This window comes from Siniperca chuatsi, linkage group LG18, assembly GCF_020085105.1.
Source record: "Siniperca chuatsi isolate FFG_IHB_CAS linkage group LG18, ASM2008510v1, whole genome shotgun sequence".
Taxonomy (NCBI): Eukaryota; Metazoa; Chordata; class Actinopteri; order Centrarchiformes; family Sinipercidae; genus Siniperca; species Siniperca chuatsi.
In genome coordinates, this window is record NC_058059.1 from 8,052,833 (window position 1) to 8,070,326 (window position 17,494).

At 40.3% G+C, this 17,494-nt stretch overlaps 2 protein-coding genes across 15 annotated transcripts in view; one reads left to right on the top strand and one right to left on the bottom strand.

Annotated features, from left to right (window-relative positions):
• Positions 1–2: 2 nt before the first annotated feature.
• On the top strand, positions 3–16,681 carry nup188 (nucleoporin 188). 2 transcript variants are annotated; one of them, XM_044174468.1, is made up of 43 exons: positions 3–146; positions 1,327–1,381; positions 1,675–1,748; positions 1,831–1,915; positions 2,026–2,106; positions 2,261–2,305; positions 2,426–2,518; positions 2,608–2,727; positions 2,823–3,034; positions 3,218–3,332; positions 3,574–3,774; positions 4,616–4,696; positions 4,804–4,896; positions 4,985–5,104; positions 5,195–5,321; positions 5,514–5,672; positions 6,581–6,707; positions 6,831–6,918; positions 7,034–7,110; positions 7,221–7,335; positions 7,536–7,656; positions 7,759–7,825; positions 8,579–8,704; positions 8,855–9,095; positions 9,217–9,423; positions 9,545–9,714; positions 9,828–9,897; positions 9,990–10,057; positions 10,150–10,345; positions 10,852–10,929; positions 11,054–11,139; positions 11,269–11,414; positions 11,512–11,690; positions 12,158–12,358; positions 12,980–13,072; positions 13,188–13,340; positions 14,051–14,188; positions 14,302–14,376; positions 14,465–14,680; positions 14,815–14,946; positions 15,033–15,106; positions 15,347–15,476; positions 15,856–16,681. In XM_044174468.1, exons 1-43 carry the CDS (start codon positions 106–108, stop codon positions 16,033–16,035), a joined length of 5,256 nt encoding a protein of 1,751 aa, XP_044030403.1. In that variant the 5' UTR covers positions 3–105; the 3' UTR covers positions 16,036–16,681. The 2 variants fall into 2 exon arrangements, with proteins under 2 accessions (XP_044030403.1, XP_044030404.1); XM_044174469.1 differs by lacking the exon at positions 3–146 and adding an exon at positions 302–398.
• cdk5rap2 (CDK5 regulatory subunit associated protein 2) overlaps positions 16,682–17,494 on the bottom strand; it is a 36,106-nt gene continuing 35,293 nt past the window's right edge. For 11 of the 13 annotated variants that reach the window (XM_044174458.1, XM_044174462.1, XM_044174460.1 and 8 more), the window contains one exon: positions 16,682–17,197. In XM_044174458.1, coding sequence (XP_044030393.1) covers positions 17,061–17,197 — 137 coding nt within the window. In that variant the 3' untranslated portion in view covers positions 16,682–17,060. The remainder of the gene's footprint in view (positions 17,198–17,494) is intronic. The other 2 variants (XR_006375524.1, XM_044174461.1) reach the window with 1 other exon arrangement.

The window sequence follows — 17,494 nt, forward strand, 5'->3', positions numbered from 1 at the left end:
TACAGTAATGCAAGAAGAAGAAGAAGAAGAAGAAGAAGAAGAAGAAGAAGAAGAAGAAGAAAGTGCCTACGACAGCAATGACGACGCAGCACTACAACCAATCACATGGCAGGAACGAAGATGGCGGACTCGGAGATGAGCGTTAGGTAGGGAGTTAGCTACAAACTTTTGCTAACGTCTACATTGTTGATAGTTTTTTTTTTAGTATTTACCAGTGATTACACATTCCTACGCATCGTGTTTGTTTATTAAAACCTATCAGCAGTAACATTTATATTTGACAATGTTTCTTTTGAGCTGTTAGCACCACGCTAACTTAGCTTAGCAAGTGCTAGCAGTGAGACATTTGAATGGTTTTTCAGCAGCGTGGTGTGTCAGCCTCATGTCAACAACAGCATGTAAACTATAACTCTGGTTATTTAACTAGATAAGGAGCCGCTGCTCATGTTTCTAGGTTAAATGCTTCACAGTTAGCTCAATTAACCGACAATTGTTAGTTGTGACAAAGGAGAAGAAGCTAACGCTTGTGTTTGGGCACGGAGAGGACAATGACTTAGCTAACGTTGTATTATTTGAATGGAAAATATTTTCCTTCGCATTTGCACAGTTTGAAAATGGAACCATGAACCGCCACTGAAACTAACCTTCAACCTGTTAATAAATCGTATGAACTGGATTTTACAGTCAGTGAACTGACAATTTTTATGTTGAGGAAAATTAATGGAGGTGTAACATTAAAGGCTGGTGTTTAAAATGCATCAATGAACTTCACAATCTATCTACAAGTGCACCGCAACACAAAATTGCATGTAAACGCATATATCTGCATGTATTAATCTAATTTTTCAGTAGTTTTGAAGATGTAATGACACATACACTCCACCAAATGTCTGTATCAACGTTGACAAAAACAGTTTCACAGCTGGTACATGGAACTGCCTTAGGGGTGGGGAATATTGAAAAAACGTTATCCGGGTATATCTAATTTTATGTCACGATATTGGTATATATTGTGATATATTAAAATTAAAAGTTGAGAAACTGTTTATAGATAGAATTGCCATGCATACATTTTTCTTTTTCAGTTAAATAACTGACAGAGATATTAAAAGAATAGCTACAACAGTATAAATGTAATAGAAAAATCTCTGACAGCTGACAAAAAATATATCGTCTCTCAGTGTGTATCGTAATATTGCCCATCCCTAATCTGCATATTAGATCAAATTGTACTTTCACATGCAGATTAACTGATGGCTACTTTCCTGCTTCATGTACATTAATTTAAAATATCGCTATGCTAAAATATACCCATTATACTCTTAGGAGCTGTCGAGAATTATGGACCATACTGCTGGGAAGATCTGCATTGCGAGAGCCGGTATGTCTAGCTGCCACATGTCTTGAGGGGTTCAAATGGTCCCATTAGTAATACTTTGATTCTTGTATGTGTAATTGGTGGAAACAGATTTTTTTTTTTTTTTTTGGAGTGAGTTTGGATGTACCAAAATCAATAGTCAATCATTAGACAATTACTTTAATATACTTATGTAAGAAATATATTTGTTGTCCACTCACAGCATATTGTTATTTAGGTAGTACAGAAAATAACACTAGACTCTATGACCCAAGTGATTTTTCCCTCTTCTTATTATGAAATGTTTGACGGCACAGGCTCAGATAGAGGCAGAGCTGGATAGACACTGGGACAGACTGCATCAAGGACTCACTTACTACAAGCCACCCAGGTATCTTACAGTTATTTTGATCATCAAATACACTATTGTTTATTACAATTGAAAGGGTAATTGTCAGTATCACTCATTCTAGCTCATCCTCTGCTGGGAAAGTGAAGGAGAACAAAGATGTTGCACAACCATTGAAGGAGTTTGGCCTGAGGATCAGTAAACTATTGGTAAGTGTTAAAAATGTCTGTCATACGTAAAAGATGTGATTCACTGTCTTCATTTGGTGGTGCATTTCATGATGATTTGATAATGATTTAATGCTATAATAATGTTACAGGGTCTTGATGAGCAGCAGAGTGTGCAGCTTTTACAGTGCTACCTACAGGAGGACTACAGAGGAACCCGTGACTCGTTAAAGGTGTCTGTTTTCAGTGATACTGTGTTTTGTATGTGGGATTTAGTACGGCAGTCACTTGGATTAAGGTTACCATTTTTCATGGTGAACAAAAAAAGATTGTAAGAAGATATAATGAAAGATATTCAGATTGTGGCTAACGGAGTCTTCCATACAGGTTGTCCTCAAGGATGAGCGACAAAGCCAGGCACTGCTGCTGAAGGTCAGTACAGAGATCTGCAGTCATTTACACTTGCTGTATAGTTACACTTGATTTAGCATGACAGTTACATTTCCATATTTAATCCAATAAGTATGAGTGCCTATGTATGTGTATTCACAGATAGCTGACTATTACTACGAGGAGCGTATGTGTCTGCTCAGATGTGTCCTGCTCTTGCTGACATACTTTCAGGATGAGCGACATCCCTACAGGGTGAGAAGCAGCTGGATTTGGGTCACATCAGATAGTTTATTTTTTTATGCTTCTGTAACATAACTATGGGTGTGTTTGTTTTTGTCCAGGCTGAGTACAGTAACTGTGTTAATAAACTGGAGAAGGACCTGGTGAGCAACTACCAGTCGCAGTTTGAGAAACTCTTCAAAGCAGAAGCACCAACATGGGAAACTCACGGAAACCTCATGGTGATTTAGCTTATATGTTTGGTTCAATTTGGTTAATACTGTAATGTAATTTGTCCATCAAAGGATGTAAAATAACTTTTCTTTTGTTTTTTAAGACTGAGAGGCAGGTGTCACTGTGGTTCCTGCAGTGTCTGAAAGAACAGTCTCTGCTGCTGGAGATCATCTTTCTGTATTACGCCTACTTTGAGATGAGCCCGTCCGACCTGCTGAGCTTCACCAAAATGTTCAAAGAAGAAGGCTTTGGGTTGCGGCAGACCAATAGACACTTAGTAGACAAGAGCATGGACTCGCTGGTTGACCGCATTGGGTAAGGACCTCATAGTGTTTGTGTGTATGTGCCGTTCATGTGTTTAAAGTGAGTTGTCCTCCAGGAAGTATAAATAGTCTGTTTGTGGTATGTGACCTTAGTTGCAAACCATATCTAGTACATTGCTTAATGTTTCATTGCTTGTGTAGTATTTAATATCTTGTATGTTTCTCTGGCCTGCAGATATTTGAGCTCTCTCATCCTGGTTGAGGGAATGGACATAGACTTCCTGCACAAGTGTGCCCTGGAAGACTGTACAGAGCAGCATCAGTTCTCCAGTGCTCCTGACATCATCAAGGTTTGACCAGAGTCTTTAAATGCAGCAGACATAAATACGCTCTATTGCAACCGTAGAGCAATAATACCAAACAGTGTATGTGCAGGATGAAAAAACAAAAGCTAAATTAGGCTCAAGGTTGTGCAGAGTTGGATATAGCAATTATCCCACAAAATTGATCACAGACTGAGAGAACTGATTTAGGCACCTAGAATAAACCATACAGACATGTGAACCTCCATATATCCTCTGATTCTTCCAGGAGATGGATCAGCTGCTGCTGACATTTGGTGATATCCCTCATCATGGGCCGGTGCTGCTGGCCTGGGTCCTGCTGAGACACACTCTGCGACCAGACGAGTCCAGCCCCGTGATCAGGAGGATAGGCAATGCTGCCCTGCAGCTGGGGGTGTTCAAGTACATTTCAACCATGCTGAAAGGCCTTGGAGTCTCAGGGAATAATGTAAGAGAACATACATACACACTTGGGTCAGGTCAAACTTAAAGCTCTTAAGAAGGTGGAACGCTTTAGTCAAAGAAAAATTGTTTCTCTTTAATGGTTACTGTCTTGTCACAGCTACTAAAACCATTTTAGAATTTTTGGACACCCTTGCCTCTCTGCTGCTCCCATTACCTAAAACTGCTTAAATGATATCATGTTGCTGTACACTTTTGAATAGAAATACATGAAGTCAAGGAAGTAACATGCCCTTTCACAAGGCAACACACATTCCAATCAAAGGCTATAGAGCCATGGATCTCAAATCTTATCCTAGGGGGTTCAGAGTGCTTCTGGTTTTCTCTACCAGGTAGTTAAATTTAATCACATGGGGCCTCAGACCTAAATCAGTCTCTAATGAGATGGATAGAATGAAAACCACCTGGCAGTAGGGAAACATGCTGTACTGTTTTATAGTCGGAATCTAAGCTAAATCCGACTTTGGGTTTCATAATCATCCCCCTCAAGCTGTGGTTTATATCTGCAGTGCAGCCAGTCATTGAAGTGAAGAAAATGCACTGAAAAAACATACTTGCATTCTAAAAGTCAACAGCTTTGCTAAGCGTTGTTTGCGGGAACATTGAAAATGCCAAAACTGACCAGTGAAAATAACATGTTTCACTAAAAAAGCCATCACATTTTGTGCAACAAAAACTCAAATTTTTTCCTGATTTTTAAAATATATGACACAGCAACACAAACATACACATACCAATACGTACCAACGTCTATTCTCAGATACGTATTTATATTGTTATACTACATTAAATTTTGTCTGTCACTCTTCAATTCTTTTTCTCTCCAGTGCACAGCAAGCACAGCAAAGATGTGTATCTACGGCCTCCTCTCATTTGTGATCACTTCTTTTGAAGAGGAAAGCCTACAGGTATACACCCAGAGTTCACGTGTGTGTGTATATGTTAAATGTTCCTTACTCACATTCTAATTTGTGATCTGTGTTGGTAACTTGCCTTATCATGATGCATGTGACAGACTGACGGTGTGGTGACACAGTGCTCCCACCTAATTGATGCTGCCTGTGAGGTCCTCTCTGCTCCTAGTCTGGCTGAAGTCTTTTGGGAAATGGTGAGGAAAAAACAAAGAAGAGAAGGTTCTTTAGAGATAAAATGTCAAGTGTTGATAATCTGCCCTATTTGTCAAATTGGTAATCCAGAAGCCAAACATGGGATTGGGAATGATCCTGGACAGTGCAGTCGGGATGTTCCCTCATAAGATCGGACCACTGTTACAGCTTCTAACGGCACTTCTGTCAAACAAGTCGACTGTTAAAAAGGTAGATTTCACACACGCACAGACATATACACACTGAACTTTGCCTTATGTAAATGGTTTAACAATGTATTTTTTAACCTCAATGTGACAGGTGTACAACTTTTTGGATAAGATGTCCTTCTACACGCAAGTTTACAAACATAAGCCCAATGACATCATCTCCAAGGATGATGAGACACTGTGGAGGAGACAAACACCAAAACTCCTCTACCCTCTCGGTTCGTTTTTTTTTTGTTTTTTTTTTGGTTGTTACTCTGAGATTTGAATGTAGATACAACATTTAGTGTGCCAAAGAATTTCAAACAGTCTGGTGAATTTTTTGATGTACATTTGTGAATCTAATTATAGAAACTTTAAGATTTTGTTTTGAGTGATGTACCTCCATCATAACATTTCATCTCAACCATCAGGCACAGGGCAGACTAACCTTTGGATGCCACAGGGAGTGCTGGGCCAGGTGATGATTGGAGGCGGGCAGGGCTACATGGTTCGCTGGGACTACTCCTACAGCTCCTGGACTCTGTTCACCTGTGAGGTGGAGATGCTGCTCCATGTTGTTTCAACTGCAGGTACACAGCTGGTCGTTCATATATTCTAACAAGCAGATTGTTAAAGCCTTTAAAAGATAATAAGGCTGTCGATATTCTATGTTTTTGTTATTGTCAACAAATCCCATGAAAAGAGAAAAACCAGCAATGTCTCTCAGTGGTTTCTGGCTCCCCCAGCCTGTCTGTGGCTCTCAGCCCCAAGCCCATTCGTTCCTACTGCAGACATAAATCATTTAATATCCTAAAACAGATTGGCACTGTAGTTTTTAGTACACGTTACTCAAACTGTAGCGCATTTTGTATTTACTGGGGACTACTTGTAGCTGTGGATTTATTGCGGTTGTGAGTATTAATGGCAGCAGAAAGGTGTATGTGGGATCGACTCAAAATAAACTACAGTGCCAATCTTCATCGTAACGAAGGAATACGTCCCCCCGCTGCAATAGTGTGGCTCACTGATGAAGATAATGATGACAGTGAAGCACATAGGAATAAGCTATATCAGGCTTTGGATACACACACACACAGAACTTGTTTTTAGGATCAATTAATTGTTGGTTTTGGTCTTTCATGGGATTTGTTGATGGTAAGAAAACATAGAATGTCACCAGACTTATCCTTTAATTCCCACACAGAAATAATCAAGCTCAGTTACACAATGTTTGCACTATCTGATGTTTTTTTATTAAAGTAATTTAGAAACTTAGAAATCAGTTGTAATTCTTTAAATGAAGGATTTAAAGTCACTGGTTTTGAATTCTCCTTTATGAAATAAGAAAAATAATGCCCAATGATCATCACAAATTACCATCAGAGTCCAAAGTAATGTCATCAAACTGCTGTCTTAGATTAAGCAACAGCCAAAAAGTATTAATTTTATTATGCCCTATGTGTGTGTTTCTATCTTTTTTTTTTTGTGTGTGTGCTAGATGTTTTAGCTCACTGTGCACGTGTGAAGCCCATCCTGGATCTGGTCCATAAGATCATAAGCACAGACTGGACTGTGTCGGATTGTTTATTGCCTCTCACTTCACGCATCTACATGTTGCTACAGAGGTAAACTAACTTTAAAGAGACACTTATCAAACTCTTGAGTGTGTTTATTTTGTAGTTCCTATTTGAAACAAACTTGATTAGACACCAAGAATAAATTTGTCTTGTCATGTGTGTGTCTGTTAGGTTAACGTCAGTCATCAACCCTCCAGTGGATGTGATCGCCTCCTGTGTGAACTGCCTCTCCGTACTGGCTGCAAGGATGCCTGGGAAGGTGGGTATGCTGGGTACTTCCAGTGTGAACAGGAAGTAAAATGAAGGATTTAAAGCCACTGTTCTTGAATCCTCCCCAGACACCTCATCTATCTTTTTTTTTTTTTAACCTTCAGGTGTGGTCCAGTCTGCACCACACAGGTTTCCTCCCCTTTGCCTCCAACCCTTTGACCAGCATGGCTCAGTGTGTAAGGTAAAGTAAAAAGCTCAAACTGCGTGCTGCCTAATGTTTAATTTGCAAAAATCAGACTTTTATTTTTTGGAGAAGTAGTAAAAAGTATTGACCAAAACTGTCTTTTCTAGTGCTGAAGGGATGAAGGCAGGTAACTATGGCAACCTGCTGGTCCAGATTGAGCAGCCCAGGGGCGAGTATTCTGTGACCATCGCCTTCCTTCGTCTCATTACAACCCTGGTCAAGGTAACAACAGGTTTTACTAAATGAGATGTACACAACTGCTTTCTGGCCAGCATTCTGTAGTAGCAGCTGATTGGCCATTTTACATAAAATAAACGATAGAATGTTTTTTGTTTTGGGTTTTTCTTTTTTTTTATGTAGAAATGTGGTGTCCTGCTGCTATAATGTACATCTTATCTCTCTTCTCTCTCTGTTAATTTCAGGGTCAGCTTGGCAGCACTCAGAACAAAGGCCTTATCCCCTGTGTGCTGCTGGTGTTAAAGGAGATGCTGCCCACATACCATAAGTGGCGTTACAACACCTACGGAGTCAGGGAGAGGATAGGTAAGGGGCACATGTCTGACATGACAGTGATGGCAAGTTTCTGTCTTACAGACTAGAAAATAGAAGTTAAAAACTGAATAAACACTTTCTTTGTTGCTGCAGGCTGTCTTATTTTGGAGCTGATCCATGCCATTCTCAATCTGAGCCCAGAGGGAGAAGATCAGGGCAGGTAAGTTTTTTTGGGATTAAAGTGTCTTAATTCTGTTACCTGCACATTTTGGCAAGAAAAAAGAGAAAGAGAGAGAAGGGGTTTGGGGGAAGGGGATAGGGTTAGGGAGGCACAATGCAAAGACCACTTTAAAAAAAAAAAAAATCTTTAATTTTTTTTATAGTAGAATAGTAATTATAGTGTTAATATTAATACATTAGTAATAATAGGAAGGACAGCTATAGGAAGAATAGAAGAATAATGTCAGCATCAGTAACAGAGCCAATAACAACAACTGTAGTAGCAGTTGTCGAACAGGAGCACGGGGGCAGTAGGCGGTCCAGAACCACAGACCCAGACCCCGCAGCTCCAGAGGCAGAAATACCTGCTGAAAGCGACGAAAGGAGAGAGGAGAGAAATGAGAAAGCACAGAACTACGGGAGAGAGAAGATGATGAGTCTGCATCAATTTTAACAATCAATTATTTTTCTTTTTCTTTTTCCAAACAAAACTTAAAACTATTTTTCTGGTTCCAGCTTCTCAAATGTGAATGTGTTGCTGCTTTTTAAAATCTTTGATAGTAAACTGATCACAGATATTTTGGACAAAACAATACATTTAAATGTGTCAACTTTTTCCACTATTTTCTGATATTTTATTGACCAAACCATTAATCAATAATGAAAATGATTGTTGGTTGCCGCCCTGATTAATTCATGTGGTTGTTAATTTATATGTAAAGTTGTTGGTTTACTCTTTTCTTCCTTAATGCAGCACTCCCACCCTGCAGTCTCTGTGCATCTACAGTCTGGCAAACACTGAGGCTGGACAGGCAGTCGTCAATATCATGGGGGTTGGAGTGGACACCATAGATGTGGTCCTAGCTGCACAACCTAGCAGGTGAACAGATAAGAGTTCATACCTACTTTTTCCTTATTATGTTTTCATAGAATTAACCCCAAAACCTTCCATATTTTTGACATAGACTAATTATGTCATGTTTGGAAATTCAATAGTTATATTTTCTTCCCTCTCTCTGCCGTTGTCCAGCTGTGGCTCTGAGGGTCCCGGTCAGATCCTCATCCAGACAGTCAAACTGGCCTTCTCTGTCACCAACAACGTCATCCGTCTGAAGCCGCCGTCTGACGTTGTGTCCCCTCTGGAGCAGGCCCTGACGCAACATGGTGGCCATGGCAACAATCTCATAGTTGTCTTGGCCAAGTATATTTACCACAAACATGACCCAGCGCTACCTCGCCTGGCAATCCAGCTGCTCAAAAGGCTCGCCACAGTAAGGACTTCCAATATATTAATACAGTATATGTTGTAAGTGATGGGTTTGTTTTAGACTTGATGTTTTCTTGTTGTTTTGTACAACAGCACAAATTGATGTTTAATTTATTTGTTTGTAGGTGGCTCCTATGTCAATCTACGCTTGCCTTGGTAACGACGCAGCAGCCATCCGGGATGCATTCCTTACTCGGCTGCAGAGCAAGACAGAAGACATGAGGATCAAGGTCATGATCCTCGAGTTCCTCACCGTTGCCGTGGAAACCCAGCCTGGCCTCATTGAGCTTTTCCTCAACCTGGAAGTCAAAGATGGAAGTGAGGGGTCAAAGGTATGGACTGCAGGGATATGTGTAGTAATAAAAAGAAGTGTATTTGTTTTTATTTTTAGTAGTGCTGCATCTGGATTTAAAATATCTCTGTACTTTTTTTTTTTTTTTTTTTAACCTGTAGGAGTTTCTGCTTGGTGAGTGGAGCTGTCTTCATGTGGTGTTGGACCTGATTGACTCCAAACAGCAGGGGAAATACTGGTGTCCCCCGCTGCTCCACCGAGCGGCCCTTGCCTTCCTCCTTGCCCTCTGGCAGGATCGCAGAGATAGTGCCATCTCTGTCTTACGTAAAAAGTAAGCACATTATCTCAGACAAAATTCTTACTTTGACCTGGGAAAATATGTACAACTGGATGTTTTCAGAGACTGAATGATAGTTTGATAAATATCGCTGCTTTTTTACACAGAGAACGGTTTTGGGAAAATTTGACAACGCCTCTCTTTGGAACCCTCACCCCACCTTCAGATACCACAGAGGTATTTTGCTCTTTTTTACACTGATATAATGATTACTTAATCAGTAATTGGATGTCAAGTATGTCAACTCAAGAATTGTATTTTACCCTCAGCCTTGTGTTCTGGAGACGTGTGCTTTTGTCATGAAAATCATCGGCCTGGAGATCTACTATGCTGTCAGGTAATTTCAGAATCCCTAATATAAGTGTTCCCATATTTATCACTTTCGCTCAAATCTCACATAACTGATGTTAATTGTGTCTGCTGTTACAGTGGTTCCTTGGAGCAGTCTCTGAAGGACGGGCTTCAGAAGTTTTCCAATGCACGACGATATGAGTACTGGTCCCAGTATGTCAAGTCTCTAGTGTGCCATGTGGCAGAGATGGAGGAGGAAGGCATCTGTTACTTTCCCGAGACCCAGATGTTGATCTCTGCCTGGCGAATGCTGCTAATTCTTTCCACTAGCCATGTATGTTACAGCAAGCATAATCATGGTTTTAGTGTTGATGTAACAGCTGGGGTATACTCAGAACTAGTTCTTATGATGTGTTGTCCGATATTTTCTCTCCTGGAAGACATTCATAGTGTTGCACTCAGTTGTTCACATGAAAAATGAAATGAAAAATAGTGTCAAGAATGAAAAAAGAGAGCTAGATAGAGAAGTTCAAACCCTGGCTCCTTTTTCACCTCTGATCATGGCATAAAGTGGGTGTGATTGTTGGTTGTGGACCGTTACAGAAATGGTCAGACAACGTGTGGGGAGAGGGGGGTTTCTGAAGCAATTCGACCATCCGACAAACAATTCTGAGTATTTTAACCCCTTAAGCCTGCCTTAAAGGAATATTTCAACATTTTGGGAAATATGCTTGTTTGCTTTCTTGCCAAGAGTTGGATTAGAATATCAATACCAAGTATTGACTTGACAAAGTGACCTGACAAATTCACTAGTGCTTTTGGTGTATTTTATGCTTTCAGTCGGATGTGATGCAGGTAACAGAAGACTCAACCAAACTGAAGCTTTTTATGGATGTCCTGGATGGGACCAAAGCTGCTGTAAGTCATCATGGCATATCATATTTTCCTTGAATTTATTTCAATTCATTTCTCGTTTTACTACTTTTGTATTTTTCTTCCTTTTATTGCTTTTTTACTTTCTAATTCTTCCTGTGTCTTTCAGCTGACTACACCCATGTCTGTGCCATGTCTTCGTCTTGGATCCATGATGGCCACTCTACTACTCATCCTCCTCAAACAGTGGAGAAGGTGTGTATTCATGCATTTGACAGAGTTTATAGGTTTCCTTAATGTCGTAGTCTACAGTGCAGTGCACATTTGATATATCCTTACTCCTTTATCTCTAATAAACTGTTACTGCTCTCTTCCTGTCTCCAGTGTGGTGGCAACAGCTCCTGACATCCTGTCTCCCCTCTCCCTGATCCTGGAGAGTGTCCTACAAGCTGACCAGCACATGATGGAGAGGACTAAAGCCAAAATCTTCTCTGCACTCATTTCTGTGCTCCAGATTCAGGGACTCAACGGTAAGAGACGTGTATCTGTTGTCTGTGTTTGAATTTTGCAGTGTTTGCAGTAGTCTGTAATTCAGTCTTTTTGTTGATTCATGTTTTTGTCAACTAGGTGGAGATATTTCCCAGTTGCCCCAGCTGTTGCTGTCTGTGTGTGAGACAGTAAAAGACGAGGCCCTGGCACTTATTGACAATACTCGTCACATGAGCCAGACGGGAGACACAGTGGACGACGAGGACAGCATGGAGACAGAATCTCCCCGCGGCCCACAGAAAGACCAAAGAGATGGGGTGAGCCAAGGCAGGATTAATGGATAGAAGATTTTGTTTGTAGATGGTGGTTTTTGCACTTTAGAAGCCTATTATGGTTCCACATGTCCTTCAAGAGGAGTCAAAGAGTCAGTTTCATATTCAAGCCAATGATCTCAATTTTCAACATTTAGCTTCAATCTTTCTAGATGGCAAATGTTTTCTAGGTTATTTAATGGTGAGACACAATGTTGAGGCAGGAGAAAGGCGATGGATATTTGTTTGTTTCCCATTTACAGAGCCAGGGCTGTGTACAAACACCAGAGTTCTTTCAGCTCACACAGAACGGAGAGCTAGTGTACTGTGAGGAAATATGCACTGAATCTGACAAAAAGATGTGTACTGAATTAGAATCGCATACCCTACCTTTTAAACAATGAGTGCATACAGCAATAGTGTAAATCCAACATAAAGTTAATTTTATGCCAATTTCATTCTTTTTTAATCAGGTGTGTGTGCTAGCACTGCACTTAGCGAAGGAGCTGTGTCGCACCGATGAGGATGGTGAGCACTGGGTGTCTGTGATGAGGAAGGTTCCAGTCCTCCCCTCGGTGCTCAGCGCTGTTGAGCTCAGCCTGCGATCCAAACACAACCTCTACTTCACTGAGGCGGCACTTCACCTGCTGCTCACACTGGCCCGCACTCCTCAGGTAAACACAACTTTTCTACTGTGAAATTTAAAGAACAATTCTGATAATATTCCATATTGTTCTTATTGCCAATAAACGCTGTGAAAGGACCAAAACCAGCAATGCATTAGTCCGTCTCTAAATATTTCCAACTTCCCTCATTTGCTCCTTCTGAAGAAATAAATGCAAATAGTTTCATTTTTAAAAAGGCTCAGCAATTTCCCAAAACAGCTGGGCACTGTAGATTTTAGCCAACATTACTCAGACAGGAGTAAATAGTGCATTTTTAGGGGACTTTTTTCAGCTGCACACTAATACACATTTAGTGCTCTATTTTACAGCACCATATAGTGTATGTCGGATTGTCTCAAAATAAACTACAGTGCCCATTTTCATTATAATAAAGGAACATGTCACCCAGTGCAACAGCGTGGCTTATTAATGCTGAGCTCTGGCACAGAGCAATGAGCTGCATCAGGCTTTTGAGACAGACAGTACTTGGTAGTAGGATCAATTCATTGTTGTTTTCATGGGATTAACAATAAGAGAAAAATATAGAATATCACCAGCCTCATCCTTTTTAAATGTTTTTAAATCAATTTAAGATGTCGGATGTTGAGGGTGTCTTCATTTGTCCTCCAGGGGGCAGCAGCTGTTGCTGGAGCAGGAGTCATCCAGACTATCTGCCTCCCTCTTCTGAGTGTCTATGAGGTGTCTTCAAATGGAGCATCACAGGTAATAAAAATTAAATTATAGTGATACCTTTACAGAAACATTTTTCTGCCTTGCATGTAACATAGCACTGCATTAATATGATATAATAACACAGTATATCCATGTCTCTGAGCAGAGTTTTTCCCGAAAGTCCCAGGACACCGCCTGCTGGCCAGGGGTGTACCGCCTCTGCATGTCTTTAATGGAGAGTCTGCTCAAGACTCTGCGTTACAACTTCATCAACGAAGCCCTGGACTTTGTCGGAGTGCATCAAGAACGCATATTACAGGTATGGTACAGGTGATGGCATCAAAGTTGTTTTATTGCATTAATTGATGATCAATCTATTAAATGTCAGAAAATAGTGAAAAATGCTTCTCAGTTTCTTAAATCCTATATATGTTACGTTATTCAAACAACTTGTTTTGTCTGACCAACAGTCCAAATACACAAAGGTGTTCAGTTTAATATAACTCTTTCTACTATAAAAGACCAGCAAATATTCACATTTGAGAACCTGGAACCAGTGAGTTTTGTTTGCATTGTTTTTCTTTAAAAATGACTTAAACAATTATTTGATGATCAAAATTGTTGCTGATTAATGTTCTGTTGACCAAGTAATTACTAGACCTTTCAGCTCGATATTCTTACCTTAATCTGCCATTGCCGCACCCGTTTGTTTTTCTCCCTCTAAGTCTTTATAGCAACATAAATTAAGTCTCTATAAATTGGGCCTTTGTAGCGTATTTCACTAAGCAATATTTTTAGGAAAAAGCACTGAAGCTGCTCACAAGGGAACAAAATACAACAACCAGTAGTAAGACATTTGTAATTGGAGGACAAAAGGGGAGGAAAAACAACAGATTTATGCAGGTAAATTTCACACACCTGCATTCACAACGGTATTCAGGTACTGTTGTAAGCTGGGAGTGTGGGTGTCGTTTTCTTGTTGACAATAGTGTTTCTCATCTTCATGTTTACCTTTTCTCTCGTGCTCAGTGTCTGAATGCAGTGCGAACGGTGCAGAGTCTGGCATGTTTGGACGAGGCTGACCACACGGTCGGTTTCCTCCTGCAGCTCTCGAGCTTCTGTAAGGAGTGGCAGTTTCACCTGCCCAAACTGCTCAGAGATGTACAGGCAAGTCCAGAGTAAAGCTTCACCACAGCAAAGATAACAGCACAGCTCCACTGGTGCAGTTACACTTCAGCATTTAATTGTTCAGTATTTTTCTTTCCGTCTCCTCCATGCAGGTAAACCTGTGTTATCTGTGCCAGACCTGCACATACTTGCTCCACAGCAAGAAGATGCTTCATCACTACCTCCAGGTCAGAAACCAGGAAATGTTCTAGAATTCAGTTTAATTGTTGTAAGATGTTTATTCATTTAGATAAATAACAGCTTGATGTTTTTTAGGCTAAAAACGGTGAGGCGCTGCCCCCTGGTCCCCTTCCCAGGACACAGCGCCCCCCCCAAACCCCGTCTAAAGAAGTAGCAGGTGGAGGGGAGAGAGAGGAAGCCGAGCAGAAGGCCCTGCTGGCTGTGCAGTGCAGTCTTCTAAAGATCCTCAGCAAAACCCTGGCAACTCTGCAGCACTTCACTCCAGACTGCTGCCAGATACTCCTGGACCAGGTCAGCCTGCTTATTCTGCTCTAATAAGCACTTTTGTCTTCAAAATTAGTCTAGTTATTAGTTTTGAGCCTGATTAGTAGCATCAGATGTTGACTTTTATATAAAAGAGAATAAAATGCTGATTTCTGTCTCAGAGTATGGACTTGGCAGAGTATCGAACCCTGTTTGTGCTCAGCTTCACAACTCCAGCGTTTGACCCCGATGTGGCTCCTTCATTTGGAACCCTGCTGGCCACCATCAATGTGGCCCTGAGCATGTTGAGCGAGGTAATGTTCAACGTAATCATGAATAACTTCAGCTACAGTCAGTTTTACAGTAGATCCCTGATTGTTTTTGTGCCATTTGTTCACAGATGGAGAAGAAAAAAGAGCCAGTTTCCTTGAGTATAGCCTCACTGGCCTCATCAGAGGAGATACAAGCTCTGAAGTGAGTAAATGTCAGTCCTGCTACTTTAGGTATTATTTGAATGGAACTTTTTTACCTTCAGTCAGAGCCAGGCATGTTTCCTTCAGCTTGCAGCAAGCTAAGTTAACCGGCTGATGGCTGTAGCTTCATGTGTACAGTTATGAGTGGTATCAATCTTCTCAAGAAAGCGAACAAGCGTATTTCACTTCTTTGTATTGCTTTAGAACATTAAATTTAGATTAACTTTGTTTTTTTCTTCAGGTCATTGCTAATGTTCACCATGGAGAACTGTTTCTACGTGCTGATCTCTCAGGCTGTTCGGTGTCTCAAAGATCCCTCCATAATCCCTCGAGACAAACAGAGGCTCAAACAGGAGCTCAGCTCTGAGCTGGTGAGACATCACATCTCTCTTAACCAGTCTTTCTTTGAATTCTTCTGTATGCTTTTAAAGGATGAGTCTGTTGATATTCTATTTTTTTTTTTATTGTCAATGAATTTATTTTTCTAACAAGTATTACCTGTGTGGCCAAAGACCTTGATTGTTGTCCAAAAACTAGTGTCCAGCTGTTTCAGGAAATTACAGAGCCTTAAAAAAACAAATCTATCTGTCCTGTTAGCCACAGCCAGCAGGGAAGTCGTAAAGTATTGAGATGTACTAACACATTGACGTTATTTTGGATTCCTTTTATTGTCGACCAAAACCATCAGCCTTATCCTTTATAATACATTTAAGAGTATTACCTAACCTCTTTGATTTTCTCCACCACCAGAGCACTCTTCTCTCGAGCCTGTCACGCCACTTCCGAAGGGGCTCTCCATCGTCTCCGGCCAGCGGCATCCTCCCCTCCACCCAGTCCAAAACACCCACACCAGGTTCCAAGGCAAGCCATGAAGGTCAGGAGCCGTTCATCCAGCTTGTTCAGGCCTTTGTCAGACTTGTGCAGAGATAGATGTCCATTTCCAGTAGAAAAAAATGGATCTCAAATACAGAGGTTTTTTCCCCAATATAAATACTCACTGTAGTTTTATCTCCAGTTGTGCAATTGGAAAACAACTTTTTGGTGTTATGCCTAATTTTTATGTACAGTTATTGCAGTAGTTAGCACAAATATTTGACTTGGAGTGAGTGTGTTCATTCTAATATAAATGATTGGAGCCATATTGTGTTGAACATTTCATTTTGCCAAAACTGCCTGATTGTCCAGAAAAACATGTATTATTATATATCTTGAGTCTGTAGAAATGGTGGTGCTACTAAACATCAGTCACTGACTGTGTTCCATCTTTCCAAGGCCTAGTTTTATAGGTCACTTTGACAATACTTAATGACCAGACACGTTTCAAGTGCTACTTAAGAAATTAGACATTTCAAATATAACATTCTCATGTAAATTAACCAAGTGTTGCAGAAATGCTTACTTTGTAAAGCTGCACTATACTTTTTCTATTTCTCTTCATTTTCACTAAATCTTGATCTGAACTTTGCTATTTTCTTATCTCTGCTTATCCATGTACACATTTTTAAAGTGGCTGCCAAGATTTATACTAAAAGGGAAAAAAAAAAGGTATGTTAATAAAGGGACTTTTGTACCACAATTGGGTTTTGTCATTAAACTTTTCTTTACTGCATTTGCACATGATTCCTTGAACACATGGTAGTCCTGAACCATCCTATACATAAACTGACCAGTAAAAACATTAAATCAGTAATAAAATACATTTTCTTATATGCATCATATAAAAAGGACATTTTAAATTGCAGGAATTACTATTTACAAAGGCATTTTCTTTTAAAGGAAAACTTTTACAACTTCAGTACCTAAAATAAATCTAATTATAGGCAGGTCATGCAATTATAGTATAAAAAGGCTTTGATAGCTGGAGAGTAAGGTGACAGTTTTACAGCAGGATAAGGACCGATGAACATTAGGTAGCTACATTATCAAAAGCAGTGTTCGGCATTGAACCAGCAGTTTTAATAGCTGCAGTGTAAAGAGGCGTCACTATTGTGATCCTCTGAGGATCCAGAGTGTCCGCCTGCAGTTTGTCCAGAAACAGGGACACACATCTGCTCAGGCTGAGGGTCCCCTACACGCCATTGACTGGGACCTCCTGAAACAGAAAACACAAGTTGACAACATATTGTAACATCAGACTGAAAACAGGCATACACCAACAGTCACTTTACATATTTGGCCTTAAACATGCAGGGTAAAACCAGTTGGTGCTGAAGGCATTTAAAAAAAAATTAAAAATACTGACATTTTACAACTGCCTGCAGTCACATGCATCTGACATCTTGTTTAACATTTTGGGAAATATGCTTCTTTGCTTTCTTACTGAGCGTTAGATAAGAAGGTGATACCACTCTCATATGTGTCTCAATTTGAAGCTGGAGACAGTTAGCTT